Source organism: Corvus moneduloides, chromosome Z, assembly GCF_009650955.1.
Source record: "Corvus moneduloides isolate bCorMon1 chromosome Z, bCorMon1.pri, whole genome shotgun sequence".
NCBI lineage: Eukaryota > Metazoa > Chordata > Aves > Passeriformes > Corvidae > Corvus > Corvus moneduloides.
In genome coordinates, this window is record NC_045511.1 from 50,040,073 (window position 1) to 50,062,152 (window position 22,080).

General features: G+C 38.5%; 1 protein-coding gene across 1 annotated transcript in view; it reads left to right on the forward strand.

Moving 5' to 3' along the window:
• DTWD2 (DTW domain containing 2) overlaps positions 1-21,482 on the forward strand; it is a 71,328-nt gene extending 49,846 nt beyond the window's left edge. The window contains exons 5-6 of the mRNA XM_032096719.1: positions 16,698-16,826; positions 18,941-21,482. Of these exons, the coding sequence (XP_031952610.1) occupies positions 16,698-16,826; positions 18,941-19,111 (300 nt within the window). The 3' untranslated portion in view covers positions 19,112-21,482. The remainder of the gene's footprint in view (positions 1-16,697; positions 16,827-18,940) is intronic.
• The last annotated feature ends 598 nt before the right edge of the window (positions 21,483-22,080 follow it).

The window sequence follows — 22,080 nt, forward strand, 5'->3', positions numbered from 1 at the left end:
TTTTCTAAGGAGGAAAAGTCATTCCTCGAATGCTCTAAACTTCCAGGACACTTGATGCAAAGGAAGTTCTTGAAATAATGATGAAGTATCCAGAATGATCTTTTGGCCACAAAATTTACGTTCAGCTCAAGAATTGTCAGTTTTCTGAGGACAGTCATGTCATTGCCTTCTCACCCAGTCAACAGTGAAGACTCAGGAAGTCTGAACATCACAGTCTAAGATTACCACAGTCTCCGGTTATTGCTTGAGTACTGCATATTATTGGCTGTGTTTCTGCTTATCCTTTCACAAGCCTAGGTAGACTGCAGTAATACCTGTACCAAATATAACTTAGTGGAAAATCGGATTAAGAATAGGATGAGGAGATCAGGGATATATATGCAGTATTGGTCTAGCTCAGTGCAGCTGTTGAAAACAGATGACATATCTCTCAAGTTTACTGGAGCTGTTTACCCACCTGCTTCATGGCTTCTTCAGAAGCCATCTGACTGAAGCAGTGTGCAGAGGTCACTTTTTGCAGGTCCCTCACCAAATACCCTCAATAAAACTATGTGTCATAAGAAGAAATGCTGTCTTTTACGGTTTGTAGAGAAGTTGTTAGTGGAGCCTGCAGTGGATGCATGTTGTTCAGCATAGTCTGAAGCAATACTGAAGGTATACTAATTAAGTGACAAAATGTTGTTATGACATTAAGTTATTTAAAGCGGTAGTGACAAATCTGTGGAGAGTTGTATAGGAAGTGTGAAGTTCAGTAACAGGACATTAACACAGCACAGGATATTCACTGTTAATAAAAACATGTAAGCCCCCCCCCCTTTTTTTTTTTTAAAGCTCTTAACTGGGCACTTGTCAGCAATGAGATTTTGGGATTATTATAACAAATTTGATGAAAACCTCAATTCAGTGCCCAAGAGCTAGATGCACATCTGCTTGCTTGTATGTATACCTGCTGTCCCTTTCAGGTGCAGAGGCCTCCTATTAAAAAAACTGCACAAAAATTCACAAACAACTAGAAGGGAGCTCAGGCATCTAACTACATTATCTGTGTGTGTTTTGGACTTACACAGAAGACAATATTTCAGATCCTGAACCAGATCTGGAGTTGTTAAATTGTCATGCACCTAGGCAATACCATTGATGATGAGATTTTTTCTGCTTTGAAATCTTTGCACCAAATACACCTTGAACAATTCTTGTAGTAATACAAATTGAAAAACTATTTGTTCGTCCAGTACAGAAATTCTTTTTAACTGTTAATTGGAACAGAGATTCCAATTTGTTGACCTGTTTAGTAGTAGTAATCAAATACGATGATAGATTAACTTTATACAAGACTCTTAACATGCAGTCTTTGTAGACTTACTTCCATGACATGTAAAATAATACCTGTAAAGCCCCCCAAAAAAGGTTTCACAAACCTCTTAGAAGGGCTCACACTTTTTCGTGTACTTGGAGTTAGACACAAGGGAGAAATACTGACAAGACATCCTCAAGAGGTCAAACAACAAAAAAAGCTTTAATGGCAACTTCAGAAAACCAGAGAACTCTGGCAAAAGTTTAAAGCAATACACAATCAATATAAAACACTTCACAAAACATTAACTTGGTACCCCATTCAACTTAGCAGGCTCCAAGCCCATCCCATTTTAAGTTTCTTGAAACTCCAAGAAAAGGAAATTAGAAGAAGAAAGAGAGAAAGAAAAGCTTTAGAAAAGAACAAACATAACTACCACTCCTGGTTCCAGCGGTGTTCAGCTGATAGAACGTCCAACCGGAAATAGTGTCAAGACCTGTGCTTGCCTCATGCCCTGGCTAAACTACGCTTTGGCTTTCCTGGCCCTTTCCACAGGTGGGACTTCCACTCCTCTAGCCACTCCGGGGCAAGATTGGGGCTCCAGGGGCAGGTGTGGAGTATTGCCTCTGGTGTGCCAGGAATTGACAGCCAGTGCAGAGCTGGGGTACAGGCCTGGGGTGGGTGGGCAGGGCAGGGCATTGCCTCACCAAAGGCAAGGCCTGACCTCCCCTTTTCCCCACACATGTGCCCGAAATGTTCCAGCGAACAATCAGGCCAGTCTCCTGGATCCCTTCTCCAGCATTTATTTGTACCAGAGTTCATTGCAGTTCACCTTACCTGCTTTTTACTGCTGTGGTGATTAGTTCATGGTCTTCTGTAGTGTATACAAAAATCTGTCTTGAAAACTGAGGAAGCATAGGATGGTTCGGGTTGGAAGGGACCTTAAAAATTGCCTAGTTCCAATCCCTTTTACAATGGAGGGACTATGCCAGTGGACAAGGAAAGGGCTGCAGGTGTCATCTATCTGGACTCCTGTGGAGCTTTTGACAGGGTCGCCCACAACATCCTCTTCTCTAACTGGGAGAGAGATGGATTTGATAGGTAGACTGTTTGATGGATGAGGACGTGTGTGGACTGTCATATCCAGAGGGTAGTGGTCAGTGTTCCAGTGGGGATCAGTGGCAAGTGGTGTCCTCAGTGGTCTATACTGGGAGCAGTGTTATTTAATGTCTTCAGTAATGACACAGACAAAGGGGTCAAGTGCACCCACAGCAAATATGCAGATGACACCAAGCTGAGTGGTGGGATGACATTCCTGAAGGATGGGATGTCATTCAGGGGGACCTGGACAAGCTCAAGAAGTGGACATATGGACACCTTGTGAGATTCAACAAGGCCAAATGGAGGGGGGGTGGAATAAATGATCCTTAAAACGTCCCTTCGGATTAAAATATTCTATAATTCTATGAAAATAAATAAATAAAAAACCCTGAGCTTTTTATGTCTTCCTGTGTGTGATGGGCTTTCAGCTCAGGTATCCTAGCCAGATTTTTCTCAGAGTAGCTTAATTTTTTTAAAATTCAGTTTCCATTGTTTTTCCAATTGAATTTAGGTGTTCTTTGTTACACAGTTTGATGGGCTTGGAATGAACTAGAAAATGTGATCTGCTAGTCAGTGAGGTAAATGCTATTATATTCTTTCTTTCTTTAACATTTTTTAAAGCTGTTTTCTCATATTTATATGAGATCTTAGGAATCCTGTGGTAAAATGTATCATCATGAAGCTGTTAAAATAGATTGTACATTTGCAGCCTATTAAAGGTAAACATAATGGTTTTGAGGGAAGACCTTCAGGGTGATTTATGAACTTGTTTGTGGCAATAAACGGCAAAGTTTCAAGGTACCACACAAATGTTCTTACTCAGCACTGCATTTGTCAAAGGGTCATTCCTGCTGAGTTTATTTACTCCCTTCTGTCTGACCTTTTTGTGACATTCTCACTCTGTGCATAGGATGGGTACAGTCTGCTAAACATACTTCTATTTGCAAACAATATAATCAGGTTTTTAAGAACACTTACTGTTAAATTAAAATACCATAGTACTCCAAAAAAGCCCCTCAAAATACTTCATTGTCTTCAGTACAAAATAAAAGTGTACAAAAGGTGTTACAGATGACAAGAAACTGTGGTCTTTGACCTCATAAACTGGTTAATTAAAAGCACGGCTGCCACTTCATAGTTGATGTGCTGTCTTCTGAGAAGGCCCTATAAATTTGAAATGTCAAGGTTATATGCTGTCTAGAACTCCAGTCAATGGAAGAGGACTTCAGCACTTTGTCAGGCAGGGGGAGCTGTTCTTATTTTCAGCTTCTAAGAAATGTGGCCCAAATCTGTTACAGTTTGGAAGATAGTGTGATTAAATATTTATGAAACACTTAGGCATTCCTGTTTCTTTTCAATTGTTCACTGACCATCTTGTAATATGCCTGAGCAGTTGTCAACACAAACTGCTCTCTGAGATTCCAGAGTTTTGATCTCTCGCCAAAGTCAGTCACATCAACATCTGCTTTAAGAATTCTTTGCCAATTTACCTTGTTGCTCATGTCAAAACTTCATGTTGTGCAAAGTGAGTAGCACTTACTGGATTGTGTTTGTGGTTTCTGTGTGGCCTCTGCTGGGTGAGCATAGGTTCACAGATGGTATGGGATGCTTGAGAGTAAGTCTTATCAAGCAGCTTGCTTGAAACACTGTCATCATAGAGATTCTTTGGGAGAGCATTCTTAACCCTCTTCTGTGGGAATCAGTGAAGGGGCATGCAAAGTATTCTCAGGACCTCATTGAGCACTAAGAGAGAAAGAACCTGCTCATAGAGTATGGAAAGCAACGTACAAAACACTCTTGCCACACTTTTTGTTTAAAAGAAAAGAAAAAATTAAAAAACCCCGTTCCTCTAGGGGTCCACTTGCTTTTCAATTCAAGTAGTGCTACAGGAGTTGCTAGGTAGGAGAGTCCTATGGGCTTCCCCTGAAGGACTAAGTGCTAGACAGAAAGTCATAAAATGCCACCTCATTTAAAGCAAACTGTATGGCAGGTGTGATACAATGCAAAAGTGTAAAAATGTGTAGAACACTGAACTGTAGTTGGCTATAGGGTCTTCTGTGGGCAATTCAACTTGCAGCAATACCAGAACTATCAATACAAAATTGGCACCGTGCATAGCTACGCAAATGCTGAATTCAGTTTTGTTATTTTTCTGTTAATGATAGATAAAGTAATGAATGAATTGTTGGAGAAACTGTAATGGTTTGAGGAATGAACAGTTATATTGTGCTTTTTAACAAAAAGTGAGGTTTGTGATCTAGTCCTTTGGTATGTTCAGATAATAAGACTTTATTTGGGATTTTGCCATTTTCAAGCCTAGAGGATTAAAGAAGGAGTAGCACTTTGTTCTGAAAGCATGTTTAAAAATCAGATGAAATTAATTGCTGGGGCAAGCAGTTACTCTAAAGTGTAATCTGCCATTCAGATAAAGCTTCCTCCTAATGTAGTTAGTGCTCACAGACACAAGTGTAATACAGTTCATGTTGTATAGCCAACTGTCTGAATACCTTGAGAGCGGATTACAATTAATGTAAAAGTAGAAATATAAAAACCATTCGTTCATCTTCACACAGAAAACACCCAGAACAGAAGAAAAGGCAAAATAACGAGTCACTGTTGTCATCTGGCTGTATCTTAGTTGACTCTTATTCTGATTGCTCTCTGAATTAATTTTTATAACATCTCCTATTTAATGAGCTCAGGAGATGCAGAGAAAAATACTCTTTTTCATCTCCACAAATATGAGACTTTGGCAAGTGGTTTTATAAGGGCAAAATAATAAATAGTGCCAAGTAGTAAATGAATTTTTTTACAGTTCCCTTTTATCTTTATGCTTTCCCCTCACTACTTTTATTACAGTTTACAATTTGCATGAGAGAGATTCAATACTAAATTTTGCCATAGAACCTAAATAAATGAACAATGCCCAGTTTAATTCTGCAAGGAAAAGAAGTCTGGTCATGAATAAAGAGGGCAGGTAGGCAGGGGACAAATCAGAACCCAAGGCAACAAAGGCCAGCCATAATGGTTGCAGCAGGAAAAATGGTAGTAAGGCTGGTTCTAGAAGGCATGCATTCAACCATCCATCCATACTCATGGAAGAAAAGTGCTGCATTTTCACTGACTTGTTCTAAACACATTTCTTATCTATCTGTGTATGACACTGATGATTTTACTAATAATCCCACAGGACAGCCCAGTTATCCTTAGAGTGAAGGAGTCTCTGTAAGCCTTGATAGTAAGCATTTATCTGTGCATTATATTTGGGTTTTTTTTCCAGTTGTGCAATTCTTGGTGTAGCAAGAAAACTTGTTTTTATTAAGTAAGTAGCTCATAACCTATTTTGTGTATGATGACTTGTAAGATAAACATAATTATAACAGGTGTTAACATGTTGTGAAATGTTTGATGTGTTCAGTTTTTAGCTGCTTTCTTATTATAACCAAAACATTAAAAAAAAATTTCAAACTCTAGACAACAAAATATTTTATGCTAGGACTGGCAGAAACTGCTGTTTGAGAAGACTGCGATCAGAGGGAGAGAACTGTGAATTATTTTGGGTCAAGATTGCAGGTACAGTTGAGATAGGATGCTGAACAATCAACAGCATTCTTTCCTTCTGATGTTTGGGTTAATTTGAATGACATTGGTCATTTGGTCACTGACATTTTTCTGGTCATAAGTATGTATTTATTACCTCTCAATACTGTGACATTTTCTTTGTGACTGAAAGGGGTGAGATGATTTGCCAGATGTCAGAAGTGTGTACTTCTTTACTTTTGGGCAGGAGCTTTGCTTTTACTTTTTTTCCATTTCTCTCATAATTGTTGTCAAACCTTTGACAAACATCTGAATATCCAGCTGCTAGAACAATCCAGGAGCAGTTGCAAATATTGTACCATTGTACCCATGCTGATGTTCTCGTGGGATATGAACATTTTATAAAAAGTAAACTAGAAATATGTTTCATTTTGATGGAATTTGCTTTCAAATAGGTAGATTAATTGAAGACTTTCTTATCCTTTTAGTCTTTGTTTTCATGTTTCCTTGTGCCCTTGCCAAAATTATTCTCAGGAGCTTCTTCCACTGCTTTTCCCCTGTCCGAGGAAGTGCCTACTGCTATTCACATACAGTAAGAAAACAAGAAATCACACAAAGCAAAAATAATTAGTAGGTTCCAATGAACACTGTCATTGCATTGATGCTACATTTTGGCACTGAGGTATTTAATTTTCCTTTTCAATTTTCTCATATTTGGAGGTAATTATAGTTAAATGGCTGTGACAATACGCGTAATTAATTTTTCTTCCTTCGTTTCATGACCCCATTCTCTACATTCATACTCTGCTCACTCACTGAATTTACTTGCAGCACTTGCCTGTTTTATTAATTATTAATAGTGCTGCATAAAATATTGAACTGTTGGCTGACATTAATTTTTTAAATGTAAGCAGAGCAAGAGAGATATTACCAGAAAGAACTTCTATATTTTTTCTTCTCTAAATACAAAAAAAATACAGTGCATGGAAATTAACTGGAAATGCATAGTCATTTTATGAAGTGCCAGGTGTAGCCTATAGGACTTGCACTTAAATATAATTATTTTTGCATAACTTAATGGCAGTATAAAATTATTTCTTTCCTTAGTCATAGGTAAAATCATGCAATTTCAGAAACTGAGACCGTAACCAGATGGTATTTCAATTATTTGTGCAGAATACATAGTCCAGATATTCCTAGGACAGTCCTATCTTCTGTAATATCTTATCTTTGAGGATTTTCCTTTTCTTACAGTCGTACTGTCTGTTGGCTCTTAGGATTTTGGACATTTGGATCTGCCTCATGCTGTGTTCTTTAACAAGAGTTAGAACTGTTACTTTTAGGTTAGAACTACAACTTGTCTGCTCTTGGACTTTATTTCAGTTCTCTGTTTTAACTGAAGACCAATCTATTTTGATTTCTTTAAGGATTTTTGCTTTCTTGTAAGGTCTCCTGATTGTTTGTTTGTTTGTTTTTTGCTTCTTGTGCTTGTAAATATTCATACAAGAAACAAAGGGGATTATACATGTCCCTCGGGGTCGGTACTGGGGCCGATACAGTTCAACACCTTTGTCGGTGACAGGGACAGTGGCATCAAGAGCACCCTCAGCAAGCTCCCTGATGATGCCAGCCTGTGTGGGGCAGGTGACATGCTGGAGGGAAGGGATGTCAGCCAGACGGACCGTGGACAGGCTTGAAAAGTGGGACTCATCAACATCAAGAAGTTCAACAAAGTACAAGTGCAAGTCCTACACCTGGGTGATGGCAATCCCAGACAGCTTGGGCGGAGAAGTGATTGAGAGCAGCCCTGTGGGGAAAGGCTTGGGGGTGATGGTTGGTGGAAAACTCAACATGGGCCAGCAGTGTGTGCTCACAGCCCAGAAAGCCAAACATGTCCTGAGCTGCACCCAAAGCAGCGTGGGCAGCAGGGCAAGGGAGGGGATTCTGCCCCTCTGCTCTGCTGTGGTCTGGTGAGACCCCATCTGCTGTGTCCAGTTCTGGTGTCCCCAGCATAAGGAGGACATGGAACTGTTGGAGAAAGTCCAGAGGAGGGACATGAAGTCAAGAAAGGGACTGAAGCACGTCCCCTACAAAGCCAGGCTGAGAGAGTTGGGGCTGTTCAGCCTGGAGAAGGGAAGGTTGCATGGAGACCTCATGGCAACCTTGCAGTATCTGCAGGGGCCTGCAGGGAAGCTGGAGGGACTCTTGATCAGGAACTGGAGCGACAGGGTAAGGAGTAATGGGTACAAACTGAAAGAGGAGAAATTTAGGTTAGATATTAGGAAGGAATTTTTACTGTGACAGTGGTGATACCCTGGAACAGGTTGCCCAGGAAGGTTATGGATGCCTCAGCCCTGGAGCGTTCAAGGCCAGATTGTATAAATCCTTGAGCAACCTGGTGTAGTGGGAGGTGTCATTTCCCATTGCAGCGGCATCTGGGACTACATGAGCTTACTTTAAGGTCCCTTCCAACCCTTAACATTCCATGATTCTGTATTAAAGGATTCAAAGTATGCAGATGGACGTAATCATCTGAAGTAACTTTCAAAAACATTGTTTACTTTGGTGTTATTTCTAAAACGCTGAATTTTGCAGGTGTTTCTGCTATCCTATTTAACAATCAAAAGAGAGGACAATTTAATTTGATTTTGCAAGAAGCAGCAAGTACTAAACTGTTGAATTCTCTTAGCATCCTTGAGGAGATGCCAAAAATTTGAGTTCTTACAAAAACTGTAATTTGGCATCCCTGGTAAACGCACTTCAGAAGTTGTTGCATAAGCAGAAAAAAAAGGCCCTGTTGTAAATAGTTCTATAGAAGAAATTATGTGCTAAGGAGGTGACTGACAACTCTTCTGTGTTTTTCTTTAGACGTTTAATTTGATAGTGCATTAAAGAGAGAAGTATGTAGCCTAAGGAATGATTAGGTAGTTGCTGGACTTTCTCAAAACAATCTGCATACATGGTAGTAGTTTGAATTACGAGGTTTTCCTGCAAGAAAAATTGTGCTTTTGAACCTGAATTTTCCCTTAACTTTGTACATAATCATATGTAAATATGATCAACCTAGACATATAAATCTAGACATATAGATTAGATTACAGATATATTTTGAAAAGTGAGGTATCTATTTTTTTGCTATTTTTTAACTTTAATATGTATTCAGCTTGAAATTCTTTCAACTATTTAATAAATGGAAGTTTCATGTTTATGTATCAAATTCTGCAGTCTATCACAAGATAAATTACAAAGTGGGAAGCTTGCTATGTAAGAAACTTGTCTTCTCCAGATAAATTATACTATTAGTAATGTTTTTTGTTTACAGTGGGGTTTTTTTCTATCCTGGTTCACTTACCACAATTTTTTACATGTAGAAAATGTGATGTAACCATGTGTGATAATAAAAGCTTTGCATTTACTCTGATTTGTTTTTTAAAGGCAATATTTCCTTTTTATGTTCAGTGCTTCCATGGCCAGCCCAACAAATTTGGCTGAAGCACTTCAGGAGCACTCTAAAAACTCAGTCTGGCAGGGGTGGCGTGGATAAAGTGCATATATGTGTGTTTGAGGGGTTTTTGTTTCTCAAATTTCTTCTTTTCTTTTGCTTTGTTTTGGATTTTTTGCTTTTGTTCTTGTTTTTGTTTTTTAATTCTGTAGGAATGTGATGTAAGAGTTTCTGTCTGTGAAGAACACATTCCTTTTGCAATTTATTTTCTTGTCAACCAATTACGTCTAAGAGTGAAAGCAATGAACACAGTAGAGAAGTACTCTGTACAATCTAGATTATCCACATTGAAAAAGATGTTTTAAAAGAAAGGTCAGAATATCTATATTTTCCCAGAATGTACTCACGGCATTCTCAAATATTTTTCTATATGCCAAATTACAGGATACTTATTTTATTTTGAGCTTGTTTATGTGGAAAAGAAACATAATGGGATACCAGAAGTGATGTTTTTAAAAATAGTTGTGGGTTGACATAGCCATGGAACAAAGAGACATTGTGTAGGATTATATTCAGATTATGAGCATTTACTCGTTCAGTGAGTAGCTCTCCTGGATTCCTTCTGAACCGTTTATCACATAGTAGCCCACAGCAACGAAATACGGTTCTTAAATTGTTTTGGTTCCAGAACCAAAGGGCATTCTTGAAAGCACATAGTGGTTTAATGTATTTTCATACATGAACAACATACCTGATGAAAGAAAATCTGGGCACCATTCTTACGAAGATGTGTTTTTGTAAGAGTGTAAGAGGGCTTCTGGTTTTGACCTGCAAAAGAGCTAATCTGAATGGTAACTCTGAATTCACATTCTGCTGCAAAGGTTGGAAGGAGTCTGTGTCGGGAGAATCTGCACACAGCAACTGTGCAGCAGAAGCGATTACATTTTTCTTTCACAGACAGAATATTATATATTTACCACAGTTTCCACCACAGCAGCAGTGAGATGTCCTGAGGCTGATTGTAGTGGTAAGACTCTGGAGTCTAACCTGACACTGTGAATGGCATGAGAAAAAGGCTTTATGAGATACTTAATGAGAAAAGGTAATGGGAAGTTGTTGAAGGCAGTGTGCTAAATACGTTGTAATTTCCTAGAAATTGAACAGATTACTTCAAGTTTACCTGAAAGTCACAATATAACCTTGGACTTATTTCACCATTTTACATGCATATGCCTAAAGATTCAATCAAAAGACGTAGAATCATAGAATGCTAAGGGTTTGAAGGGACCTTAAACCTGCCCTGTCAAGGGCGGGGTTACCTCCCACTAGGCGAGGTATCTGAAGGCCTTATCCAGACTGGCCTTGAGGCTCCAGGCTTGGGGCATCCATAACCTCCCTGACCAGTATCTCACCCTGTTCAATATCTCTCTGTTCCAGTATCTCCCCACTATCACAGTAAAAATTTCTTCCTAATACGTAAACTAGGTTTCCCCTCTTTCAGTTTGTACCCATTACTCCTTACCCTGTCGCTCCAGTTCCTGATCAAGAGTCCCTCCAGCTTCCCTGCAGGCCCCTGCAGATACTGCAAGGTTGCCATGAGGTCTCCATGCAACCTTCCCTTCTCCAGGCTGAACAGCCCCAACTCTCTCAGCCTGGCTTTGTAGGGGACGTGCTTCAGTCCCTTTCTTGACTTCATGTCCCTCCTCTGGACTTTCTCCAACAGTTCCATGTCCTCCTTATGCTGGGGACACCAGAACTGGACACAGCAGATGGGGTCTCACCAGACCACAGCAGAGCAGAGGGGCAGAATCCCCTCCCTCGCCCTGCTGCCCACGCTGCTTTGGGTGCAGCTCAGGACATGTTTGGCTTTCTGGGCTGTGAGCACACACTGCTGGCCCATGTTGAGTTTTCCACCAACCATCACCCCCAAGCCTTTCCCCACAGGGCTGCTCTCAATCACTTCTCCGCCCAAGCTGTCTGGGATTGCCATCACCCAGGTGTAGGACTTGCACTTGTACTTTGTTGAACTTCTTGATGTTGATGAGTCCCACTTTTCAAGCCTGTCCACGGTCCGTCTGGCTGACATCCCTTCCCTCCAGCATGTCACCTGCCCCACACAGGCTGGCATCATCAGGGAGCTTGCTGAGGGTGCTCTTGATGCCACTGTCCCTGTCACCGACAAAGGTGTTGAACTGTATCGGCCCCAGTACCGACCCCGAGGGACACCACTGGTCACCATGTGGACCAGGAGCTGTTGACCACAACTCTTTCCACACAGCCATCCAGCCAGTTGTTTATTCTCCAAGTGGTCCATCCATCAAATCTGTGTCTCTGCAATTTAGAGGCAAGGATATCATGTGAAACAGTGTCCAAAGCTTTGCATAAGTACAGGTAGACAATGTTAATTGCTCTGCTCTTATACACCAGTGCTGTAGCTCCGTCACAGAAGGTCACCAGGCATGACTTCCCCTCCGTAAAGCCATGCTGGCTCTTTCCAATCACCTCTTTGTGTTCCATGTAACTCAGTATGGTTTCCAGGAGAATCTGCTTCATAATCTTTCCTGGCACAGAGATGAGACTGCTGTGTAGATGGCGAGATCTTCTGCTTTCCACTTTTTTAAAAATGGAGTTTATGTTTCCCTTCTTCCAGTCATCAAAGTCTTTGAACTCATGCCCTTGTGGACAGAGGGTTTTGTGACAGCTATCTACTTTTTCAGGCTGTCCATTTGTGACAGTTGCATGGCAGTTATTCCCTCCAGTATTTTAGAAAGAGAGTACTCTTAAGATGTCACTTTAAATTAAAGCCAGGTTTTGAACAAAATAACTTATTTATATTCTTGATTTAAATTTCAGTAGCATGCTGAGACTAAATTTACTCAGCCTGTCTTCTTTGGCACAAAGATAATTTTACTTAACTGCATGAAATTTCTATAAGATACAGAAAGCTGTTTTGGCTTACAGGTAAAAGGTGCTTGTGCAAACTGGATATTGAGTGAAAGATCTTCCCATGCCTGTACCCATCTTCTGTCTGAGGTTGTCTCTGCAGTAGCTTCCAGAGAATGTTCTTACTCCCCAGCACCTTAACAGCAATTTTTTCTTAGTTTCTATAAGGATGGGCAAGATAGCAGGATGTGGTTGTACTCTTTCTGAGATTTTTCTGTGCCTTTTGAGTTAGTTTAAGAAAATGGCTAATTTTTTTTCTGAAACGTATTTATTAATGAAATGGAACATATGAACAGTAACTAGTGCTTATATTAAGCAGGAGGACAGATGGTACTTTCTTTCTTCATTCTTGAAAAGTTCCCAAACTGACATTCAAATTTTCAAAAGATACTATCAACATAAAGAGGAATAGATCTTAAGTACTAGATTTTTCATAGAAGCTGCAGAAAAATATATTGTGCCTGTGCCTGTATTGAGGTTCCTGTAGTCTTATTGCAGAAAAGAGAACAGGGAAGAATTGTTTAGTGTGCCCTGTGAGACAGGTGTACTAACTTCTTTGAGTTCTTGTTGATGCGTTGTTTTCCAAGTATAATTTTGCATAATCCTAGGTTCTGTTTGGAGAGTAAAGCTAGTAAGAGTAATAATGAAGAAATTGGCAAAAAAAAGTAGAAGGCTATTGATACTAAGGAGAGGACTGAGGAAAGCACTTAGAGCTTTCTGCTAGAGGTCCAGTTCTATTATTTAAAATAATAGCAGAAATCAGTTTCCTGTCTTTGCTGACTTAAATTTTTAAAGTTTCAAACAGTAGGTCTTTGACCCCATCAAGGCAACACTTTTCCTCTCATCAATTTTGAACAGCTGAACAAGATCTGCTGGGTCTTCACTTGCCTGGAGCATGTCCAAGGAAGGCTCAGGAAGAAAAACTGTGCCCCAAGAAACAATGAAGGGTCACAGTTTTTACTGTGGTTCAAATCCTTTGTAAATGCTCAAAGGCTGTACCATTTGCTAAGGGAATGGTGCCTTGGCAGATAAGCCAGTGTTTATCCAGTTAGTGTAACAGTTTGTGAGAATTGCTGAAATTCAGGCTTTTGAAACAGCAGTCTTGAGTTACAGATAGAAGTGAAACTTTATGTTTTGCTTCATCCTTCTGATGGCTTGGAAACTAAGTCCCCAAACTCCTTCTCACTTACAGAGAATAGATACTCTAATTTCAGTGTCCTAAGTAAATTCCGGTAAGTAATTGCATTCAGTTTATCTAAATTCCTCTCTAGTTTGAGTTGGTTGAGATAGTTTCCATCTTCTTTCTTGTTTTGGTGAGTGGTATTAAACTGGCTGCTGTTTTTTCGACTTGTCGTTTCTGTATTTTGTCAGAAACTGATATTATTCCGAAGTGTGCATATGATTTGGAAATTACTTTGAAGCAAAAACAAACAAGTAAACTGTTGTATTGTGGTATCTATCATTTTTTGGAGAAGTGCTTCTAAAATATCATAATTGTTTTGAAATGTACTTAAACAGGGTATTTGTGTATACTCATTCCAAGATTTTGAAGTCTAGTGTAAGAGGTAGACAATATGGTTTTGTTTAAATTAGCTGTGAAGGAACATTTCTGTAAGTCTGAATTAAACTTGTTCAGCTGGATTTGAGACACACAGATAACAGATAAAGAATCAATCCACATAGGTGATGGAGAAACTTGGATGAGACTGTTGCAATGCACTGTCTGAAATTATTAACAGCAAAAAAGGCAATGCAAGTTTAGACCTCATGGTGAAAAATGACAGAAGTCATCTTCCTACCCAGTCAAGTCTGAGGACAAGTAAATATTTCACATATCTAGGCATTTTTTCCCAGAAGATATTCTTCCCATGTCTGAAATATTTATTAACTATACTAATTTGTTTTGGTTTCTGTATTGTTTCAGCTTTGTTTCAGCATTCAGTTTATGCTCTGAGTTGGTATTGTGTGTTTCATTGGTTCAGTAAATGTACCTAGTTTCAGATGGGAACTTTGGTGAGTCTGTCCAATCTGCAGTAGACAAAGACTACCCTGACTGTATTTCAGGTGACTAGGGATCATTTATTTAGATTCTCTACTACTTTAAAGAGTAGGGTAAAATGCAGACTGAAAGAAGCCTGAGACAAACTGTAGCAGGCAGTTGTCCTGATCAGGTATTCTTCCTCTGATCTCCACCACTCTCTATGGTATTTTAATCTTATCCCAGGGAATATGTAATTTTTCAGAAAAATGGATGGGGGCCACTTGTTTCCATCCTTTTTCTTCTCAGGAAAGAAGAAACTCTGTTGCAGCTGCTGTTGCTATTAGTGCTAGAAAGTTGCCCTTTTGTGCATTGTCAGTTGTTTCGAGAGCTGCAGTTACAGATGTTTTGCTCCACGGTTGTGTGGCAGAGTGCAGGCCCCTTTTCCTTATATAAGTTGTCTTGCAACCATTAATAAGTTTTTTTCCTCTGGAATGTTGATTATCTTAAATGTTTTTCAGCATGGGGCCCAAGGAATGAAGTATAGAAACCAGCAGACAGAACTATTCCCAGCTCCTTCAAAAAACAGCCTTAAGGCACTGTCCAAGGAGGGGGAAGCCAGTGGGCCTGCAGGTACTCCATCAGGTGGCTTTAACCTCTGGAGAGATACTTCATGAAGAATGTAGCTGTCAGCTGTTGAGAAAAAGTGTGGATATATGTCTGCTTTGCTGTTCAGGACATGTGCTGGAGAAGTGATGAACAGAGTTTACCCTGGTTTTTGATACCTATCTAGGAGTTTCTAAGTAGGGACTATAAGCTTCTTCCAGCATAGATTTCTGCATACTTCAACTAACTAGGCTTCCTACTCTGTTGTGATGAAGATCTGTACATGGTCACAGGGGAAAAAGCATAAAACCAAAGAAAACGTTGAGGAATAACAAATGAAAATACTAATTTTCTTTTTCTTTTCATTACATACACTGATGTCCAAATCCTACATTTTGTCTCCTAAATAATTTTATTCTCTTCTGGTTTTTCAATACCGAATTGAAGAAGGTAGTTGAGAAAGGCTTAATTTTTCTGTCTTTTCCTATATTTGAGTAAATTAAGCTTTTATAGCTTACTTGCTTATCCTTCTCAGAATGCCTTTCCTCTTTTCTTGCTGCCTTATTTTTATTTTATTATTTTTAATTTCCATTAAATTGGGATAGGTAAGGCAGTGGAATTTCATCTTATTCAGTTATGTCTCTTCAGCAGTCTGGAGTTTTCCTTTTATGAATGAGATACCTTGAACTTTAAAGAATGGGTGATTGCATGTAAGAAATGAAAGAAAATGAAATATTACAAATAAAAGGAAAAATGAGAAAAGTGAAGGAGGAAAGTATTGAATAAAGTGACTAATGGTGAAAGACTTCTGGCAAGCAAAATGGTAGCAATATTTTGGCCATGGGAATCACTAATTTTTTCAAGAAGAAAAATAAAAGACAATTGATGGGATGAGTTTAAAAAAAAGAGAAAAGTAACTTGCTCCTTTATAAGAATTCATCTGGGTTTTTTGTACTGCACTACAATGTTTTTGGAAAAGGAACTGAGAATTTTTGGTTAAGAATACTGGCAGTGTTGCTAAAGCATTACTTGTTTGGCAAATTATGTTTTAGATATATGTGGAGATGGAAATCTTAGGAATAAAGAAACAATATCTGAATTTTCACACACAGTCTAGTCGTGTAAATTCTGTGTTGTTTCAACCACTGTTTATAAACTTGGTAAAGGCTTTTGGAGCTGGTGGTTGAATTAAATTTCTTTTTCTTAAAAACCTTTAATTTGGAAGATAGTATGAATTGTTTATCACTTGAGGCGGAGGCACTAAATCATTTTCAGACGTTATTTTGTTAAGCAAATAGTTCTAATCAATGCCCTAGTACATTGTATGAATAAATACAGTTTCTAGAAGTCTTACATTCAGAACTTTGACAAATAATATTTTGCCAAGGTGTATAGTGCTAATGACTATATGGCCATTGTACCTTGTATGGGATTGTGTGCGTGGTTAGAGTGTGCAATAAAACAAGCATAAGTGAATAATTTTATTTTTGTTATGGCATATTTATTACAACTGAAATCAGTTGCTAAAATTTCACTTAGTCTTTCTCCAACAAAAAATTGTATTTCCTCTGCGTTTTTGTACAGTAACAAATGTGGAGTTTTTGTTTGTGGTGATGACTCGTGTATTACACTTAATAGTAGCATATCATGGGTTACTGGTAGACAAAAGAGGAAAAAGGAAAGAAGACAAGTGAACACAGAGGGAAAGGGGATGTGTTTTGGTTGGTGTAGAGAATCAGTATCTTGTTTACTATCCTGACCTGTTTATTTTACTTGAGTTTGCTGTTTTTCAGGTGCAGTTAAAACCCAGTATTTCAAGTCAATATGTAATTCGTACACAACCAACAAACACCTGTCTGTCTACTCTTGAATGTGCGGCTGTTGCTCTTTCTATCATGGAAAAAAATAAGAGTATACAAGAGGTATGTAAATTTAAATACCTGAGTTTTTTCTTCTATGAATGGTAGAGGAGCAGTGAAAGTAATTAGCTATTAATGTAAAATTTGACAGTTAAAATCTTAATGACATTTGTAACGTTTTTGTTGCATAGCAAACTGAAACAAGAATGCACCAATGGAAACCATTTTTCATTTATTAACTCTAGCATGTTCAGATTACTGTGACTCTTTCATGTTGTGCTCCGAAAATGACCACAACAAAGTGATCTTTGACTGTCAAAAACCTGATTCATTTTGTGACAGACGATTGAGTATGTTAGTGAGTGGAAAGGAGTAAATTGTTTTCTGCAAAAACTAGACAGCAGAGATGATCTGAATACTCCCTCACAGCTATCTTGAAGATTAAATGCTTTTTAAAGCCAGGTTCCCTGATATCCTGCACTCCTCAGCCATGGAATGTAACCCACTGGGTTATGTCTGCCTACCAGCCAGCTCACAACTCTTACATGTCACTGGAGGAATTTGGGACTTAATAGTTCTTGAGGTTAAGTTTATCCGAGGTCAAAGAATACTAATTGGACATTAGCCTTTCTGTTAAGTTGCTATCCCCCTAGTCCGTGATGGAAGAGGTCATTAAGAAAATGTCCTTCTTAATCTTTTGTTGCTGACATTAGTAATGTGAGTTTAATAAGCCCTCTGAAAAACACCTACAAGTAGTTTTGCACCGCAGAGCCAGGTCTGCAATTCCATTGTGTGCCCAGAATGCAGTAGTGAATGGTCTGTGAACAGAGATTTAAAGCTCATCTGTGTGCCCACAACATACTAGTGTTCACCCTGGGGTGCTCCCATCAGCTAGTTAATGTTTTGGTACTCAACCTCTGCCTACGAAAGAAGGTTCTCAAGTCAAAAATTGCTCCTGCAGCTGGCATAATACATAGTATGCCACCTATATGTCTGCCTCTGTGACACTAGACTCACCTTAATATTAAATCAATTGGATTTAAACCCAGACCTGAACAAAGTATGTGGGCACACAAGAAAATATGGCTCAGGAATTGGAATTCTATGTGAAGAGGTTTTTAAGAAACTTGTATGTATATGTGGGATTTTATATTTACCTTTTTCTTTGTTGTGCTAGGACAACACATTTTTCCTTCATTAGGGCATCTGTCTTACAGTGAATGTTTATTTAATGTCTGTGGTTACCAGTCCTGTATTCTGATTCACCCCTACTACAGAGAATTGGCCCAACCTACTTTTCAAAGACAAAATTACTGTTTTCTCTAAGCATTGCAATAGCCAAGAGCTACGTTCATGCATTTTTTTATACCCTCTCTGAACTGAGTGCTATTCCCAGCATATAAGATGGTGAACTGGAGTTGAGAGCCATGGAGGTTAAAAATGGGCACTTGGTTTGATGCCTAGTATCTCACTTGATTTTCCTGTGTGCTCTTAAAGAGTCATATTTTTCTTAGTAGAACTCAGCTCCTGCTGACTGCAGTTACATATGTGATTGCTTTACACATCTGCACAAGGCCCCCGGGACTCAGGCAACCAGAAAATGAAGAGTCTACAATTAGGAACCACTTGAGATAAATTTGGTTTGTGTGGCTTCATTAATCCTACACAATACCTCTGGGCAGAAGCATGGACACAGCTGAGTCTCCAGGATAGCAGTCCAGCTGCCTTGATCATGAGTCCCTCCTCTCTTTCTAAAACCCTGCCTCAAGGGATTTTTGTGCAAGCACAGCTTAGTTACTGTGACTTATTTTATTGCAGCTTGTTGACCGAGCCACAGTAATTGATTGTAGTCCATTGCTAAGGTCAAGTCAAAGCCATAACTTACAGTAATGTGACTGGGTCTGAAGTCAGGAGTGAGTGGTTCCAAGGAAGGAGTGAGGGATGGCTGCAGGTAGGTGGGTGTATGACTCCTCGGTGGTTCATTTCATCTTCTATTCAGCTACACCCTCTGTGTCTCCAAAGGTTGTATTTTAACAACATTTATCATCCAAATTGTATTTTTATTAGCATTTCTAACCAGTCATTGAATAAAAAAACCTGTAATAATTGATGTCTCTAAAATAACTTACTAAAAGCTTGGGGGTTTTTTTGTCCTCCACCCTTTCATCTTTCTGCAGACTATACTCCATCCACTTCAAGCTTTATGCTCTTTCCAACTTCAGCATGGTGCCCAGATCCATCACAGCAAGGAGCATCTTCTCAAAAATGGCTTATACGACAAGCCCATGCCAAAGAATAAACGCAAACTCAGAAGAATGGAGCTTTTAGTGAATAATATTAAAATATAAGAAAACTCTACTGGCTGTACAGTGGGATTTATTTGCAGGTAGCAAATGAATATGAATCTGGATTTGATCCAAACATTTGACTATACTGCAATAAAACAACTTTTAGGCCCTTCTTAGGCAAGAGTTTATCTACGAATGTGACAAACCGTAATGGACAAGCTTTTTCATTTATGCAGTAGGCCAGGTGCCTTTCTTCAGAAGATGGAAGAGCATTCTCATTTCCTGTACAGAAGAGGAAGAAAACTGAACATCATTTAGACTTACCGCTTGGGTGTCAGTATGATCCTCAGTATGTCTGGAAGGATTTGTTTTGGGGAGGCTTTTATCAGTACAAAAAGACAAGAATTATGAATATGAATGTGACGGAATGGTAAGGCTTCAGCAGTTGGAATTATGTTGAATTTCTACTGAGCTTTTTAGCTTCAGTATCTAATTACAGTAGGCTTTCAGACTGTAATCCCTTGTATTCCTTAGTTCAGATGAACATAAGGCATGTTACTTGGATAGTTCTTTCTAACTTTGAGATTTTTATTTCTTATATTATTAGAACTCCTTTTTGTAAATTTACATATATTTTACAATGCAGTCGGGTTTAGTTTCTCTCAGACTTAATTTTTAAATTACGTGCATATGTTTTTACGAGAAATGGAACAATTCTGACTTACAAAAAGAAAAGTAGAAAAGTGATTTTTGGAATTATAACTCAGGTGCTTCGCTTTTACTTGAGCAAAAACTAGTCTTCCGCAGATGGGGAGATCTCATGGATATAAATACATCATACCCATACTTTGACATAAAGTGATTATGATAACTAAAGGAATTAAACAAGCCCAGTGTAAACTGCTCTGTAAGAAGTATGATGCAATGACAAATGATTATGTCTGGTTACAGCCAACTAACATAATTATAGATCCTCTAGAGTTCATGTGTTTAGTTTTTCACTTGTAACAGTGATATAACTGTACTTCTTTCTATTGGGAATTGCTAGAAGCAGAAGAATTGGGTGTTTTTACAGACTTTCTGAAATAATATTTTATGATCTCAAGGGAAAAATAAAGTGAAATAAAGGTTCTGATAATCCTTTCTGCTACATAAATGCCTCCTGCATTTAAGTGATTAAAATGCTTAATGTTTGTCTTTACTGTCAGTTCCACTCTAGGTAACAACATGAAGCTAATTGGGTACTAATTAGTCTTAGAAAAAGATATTTTGTCTTTAATTTATGACCGGTAAGACAAGAAACTACAGAAGGGGTGGAGAGGGGGGATGTGTAAACACAACTAACCGATATTTTAACTGAAAGCTTTTCTGCAATTAACAAGAGAGGTCAAAATTAGGTCAGAGATTAGCTAAGAAGTTTTAGTTAACCCTGAGCTAATAGTGACCTTTTGTTTAGGCATGGATAAACAATATAATTTGTCTGGCTATGCTAGCAAAGCTTGTATAACCTTTTTCTCTTCTCCCGGTCTAGATAAATCCGGTATCTGTCGCTAAATTCAGCAAAGCTGAATTAGTTTTGATGAATCTGAAGCAAGCCAGTCTCTTATGATTAATCATAGTGTAGATGCACTTTTGTTCACTTTAGAACAGAGAAAGGGCATGTTTATTCCTGTAGCACACCAATCTCCAGGCTAACTTGGAATCTGAAGTTGCAATCTCATGCAATTTGTGTGCACAGCCTTGTGTGTGATGCTGTGTTCAGTTCCAGGGTTGGAATGGCTCCTGCTGGGCTGGTAATCTTCCTTCCCTGTGCCCTGGCCCATGGTCAATAATTCCTTGAGGAAACATGAGTATCAATTAAGCTTTATTGTTAATGTCATATTTACATATATGGATGATGCTCACATTTAATGTTGTATATGTTAATTTAATTTACCTTATTTTAAATTCATCTAGAGCAGTAGTGTATCTTTTGACCTGCATTGTGAAGTTTATTTTCCTAGGCAGAAGATTAAGTGTGTCTTTACATAATATGTGGGTTTATATTATGGAGAGCAGAAGGAAATTTGTATTACAGCCTGGGATTCATAGCCATCTGCAAAATGCCTTAGAATTACAGGATCAGAGAAATAGTTGCCTTAATTGAGTTATAATCCTACATTAAATACTCTTGTGCGTGCAATCTGTACAGAGTTTTCATGTTTTTCAGCAAAGGACTAATTCTGCACAGCTTACAATAAGCACTTTTTATCTTTGTTGATTCCTCTTGTTCTTTTAATTTTGCTCCTGTGGATAACAGGATTTGTAGGATCTCATGCTGGATGCATGGAAGCCTTTAATTGCTAATTTCCTGTGTTGTACATTACTAGATCAATCAATATGCAGCAGTTACTGAAGAAATTAAAAACAATGCATTGCAAACCTCCAGGCATTTTATTTTTTGAGTTTTTTGTATGTCCTAACTCAGCTATAATATAGTGAACATTTAGATGCAGCACAGCAGTCACACAAAGTTCAGTTTCAGATTTGTTTGAAGCTATGAAGCTATTAAACATAAAACACAATACTTTTTAAAACTTTTTTTTGTGGAACTTGCATGATTTTAAAAATATGCACAGTGTAAGAGGAAGAATTTATAAAGTTTGTTTTCAGGTCTTTTGGATTCAGAATTTGCCTATAAATACATTACCTCAAAGAAATGAGTACTCTGAAGTCCAAACTCTTTTGACAGAAGCTGTGTTTGATGAAGTAGCACTCTGTGTAAGCAATTTCATTAGAATGAATTTAATTTGCAATTTTCCATTGCTGTAATGGTAAATCTGTTTCATTTTTCACTTACCAAAAGATTAATGAGCGAAACCCACCAGTCTAACAAGATATTGATTAAAAAGGAAGGAATGTGTTTGCTTCTAATGTTTGGTCCTTTGTCCTTGTCCACTTTTTACTTCCAAATATTGCTACCAAAATGAAATCTTCCCTCTATGTGCCCCAATGTCACGTGTTGGGAAACTGGTAGCATGGGTAGCAGG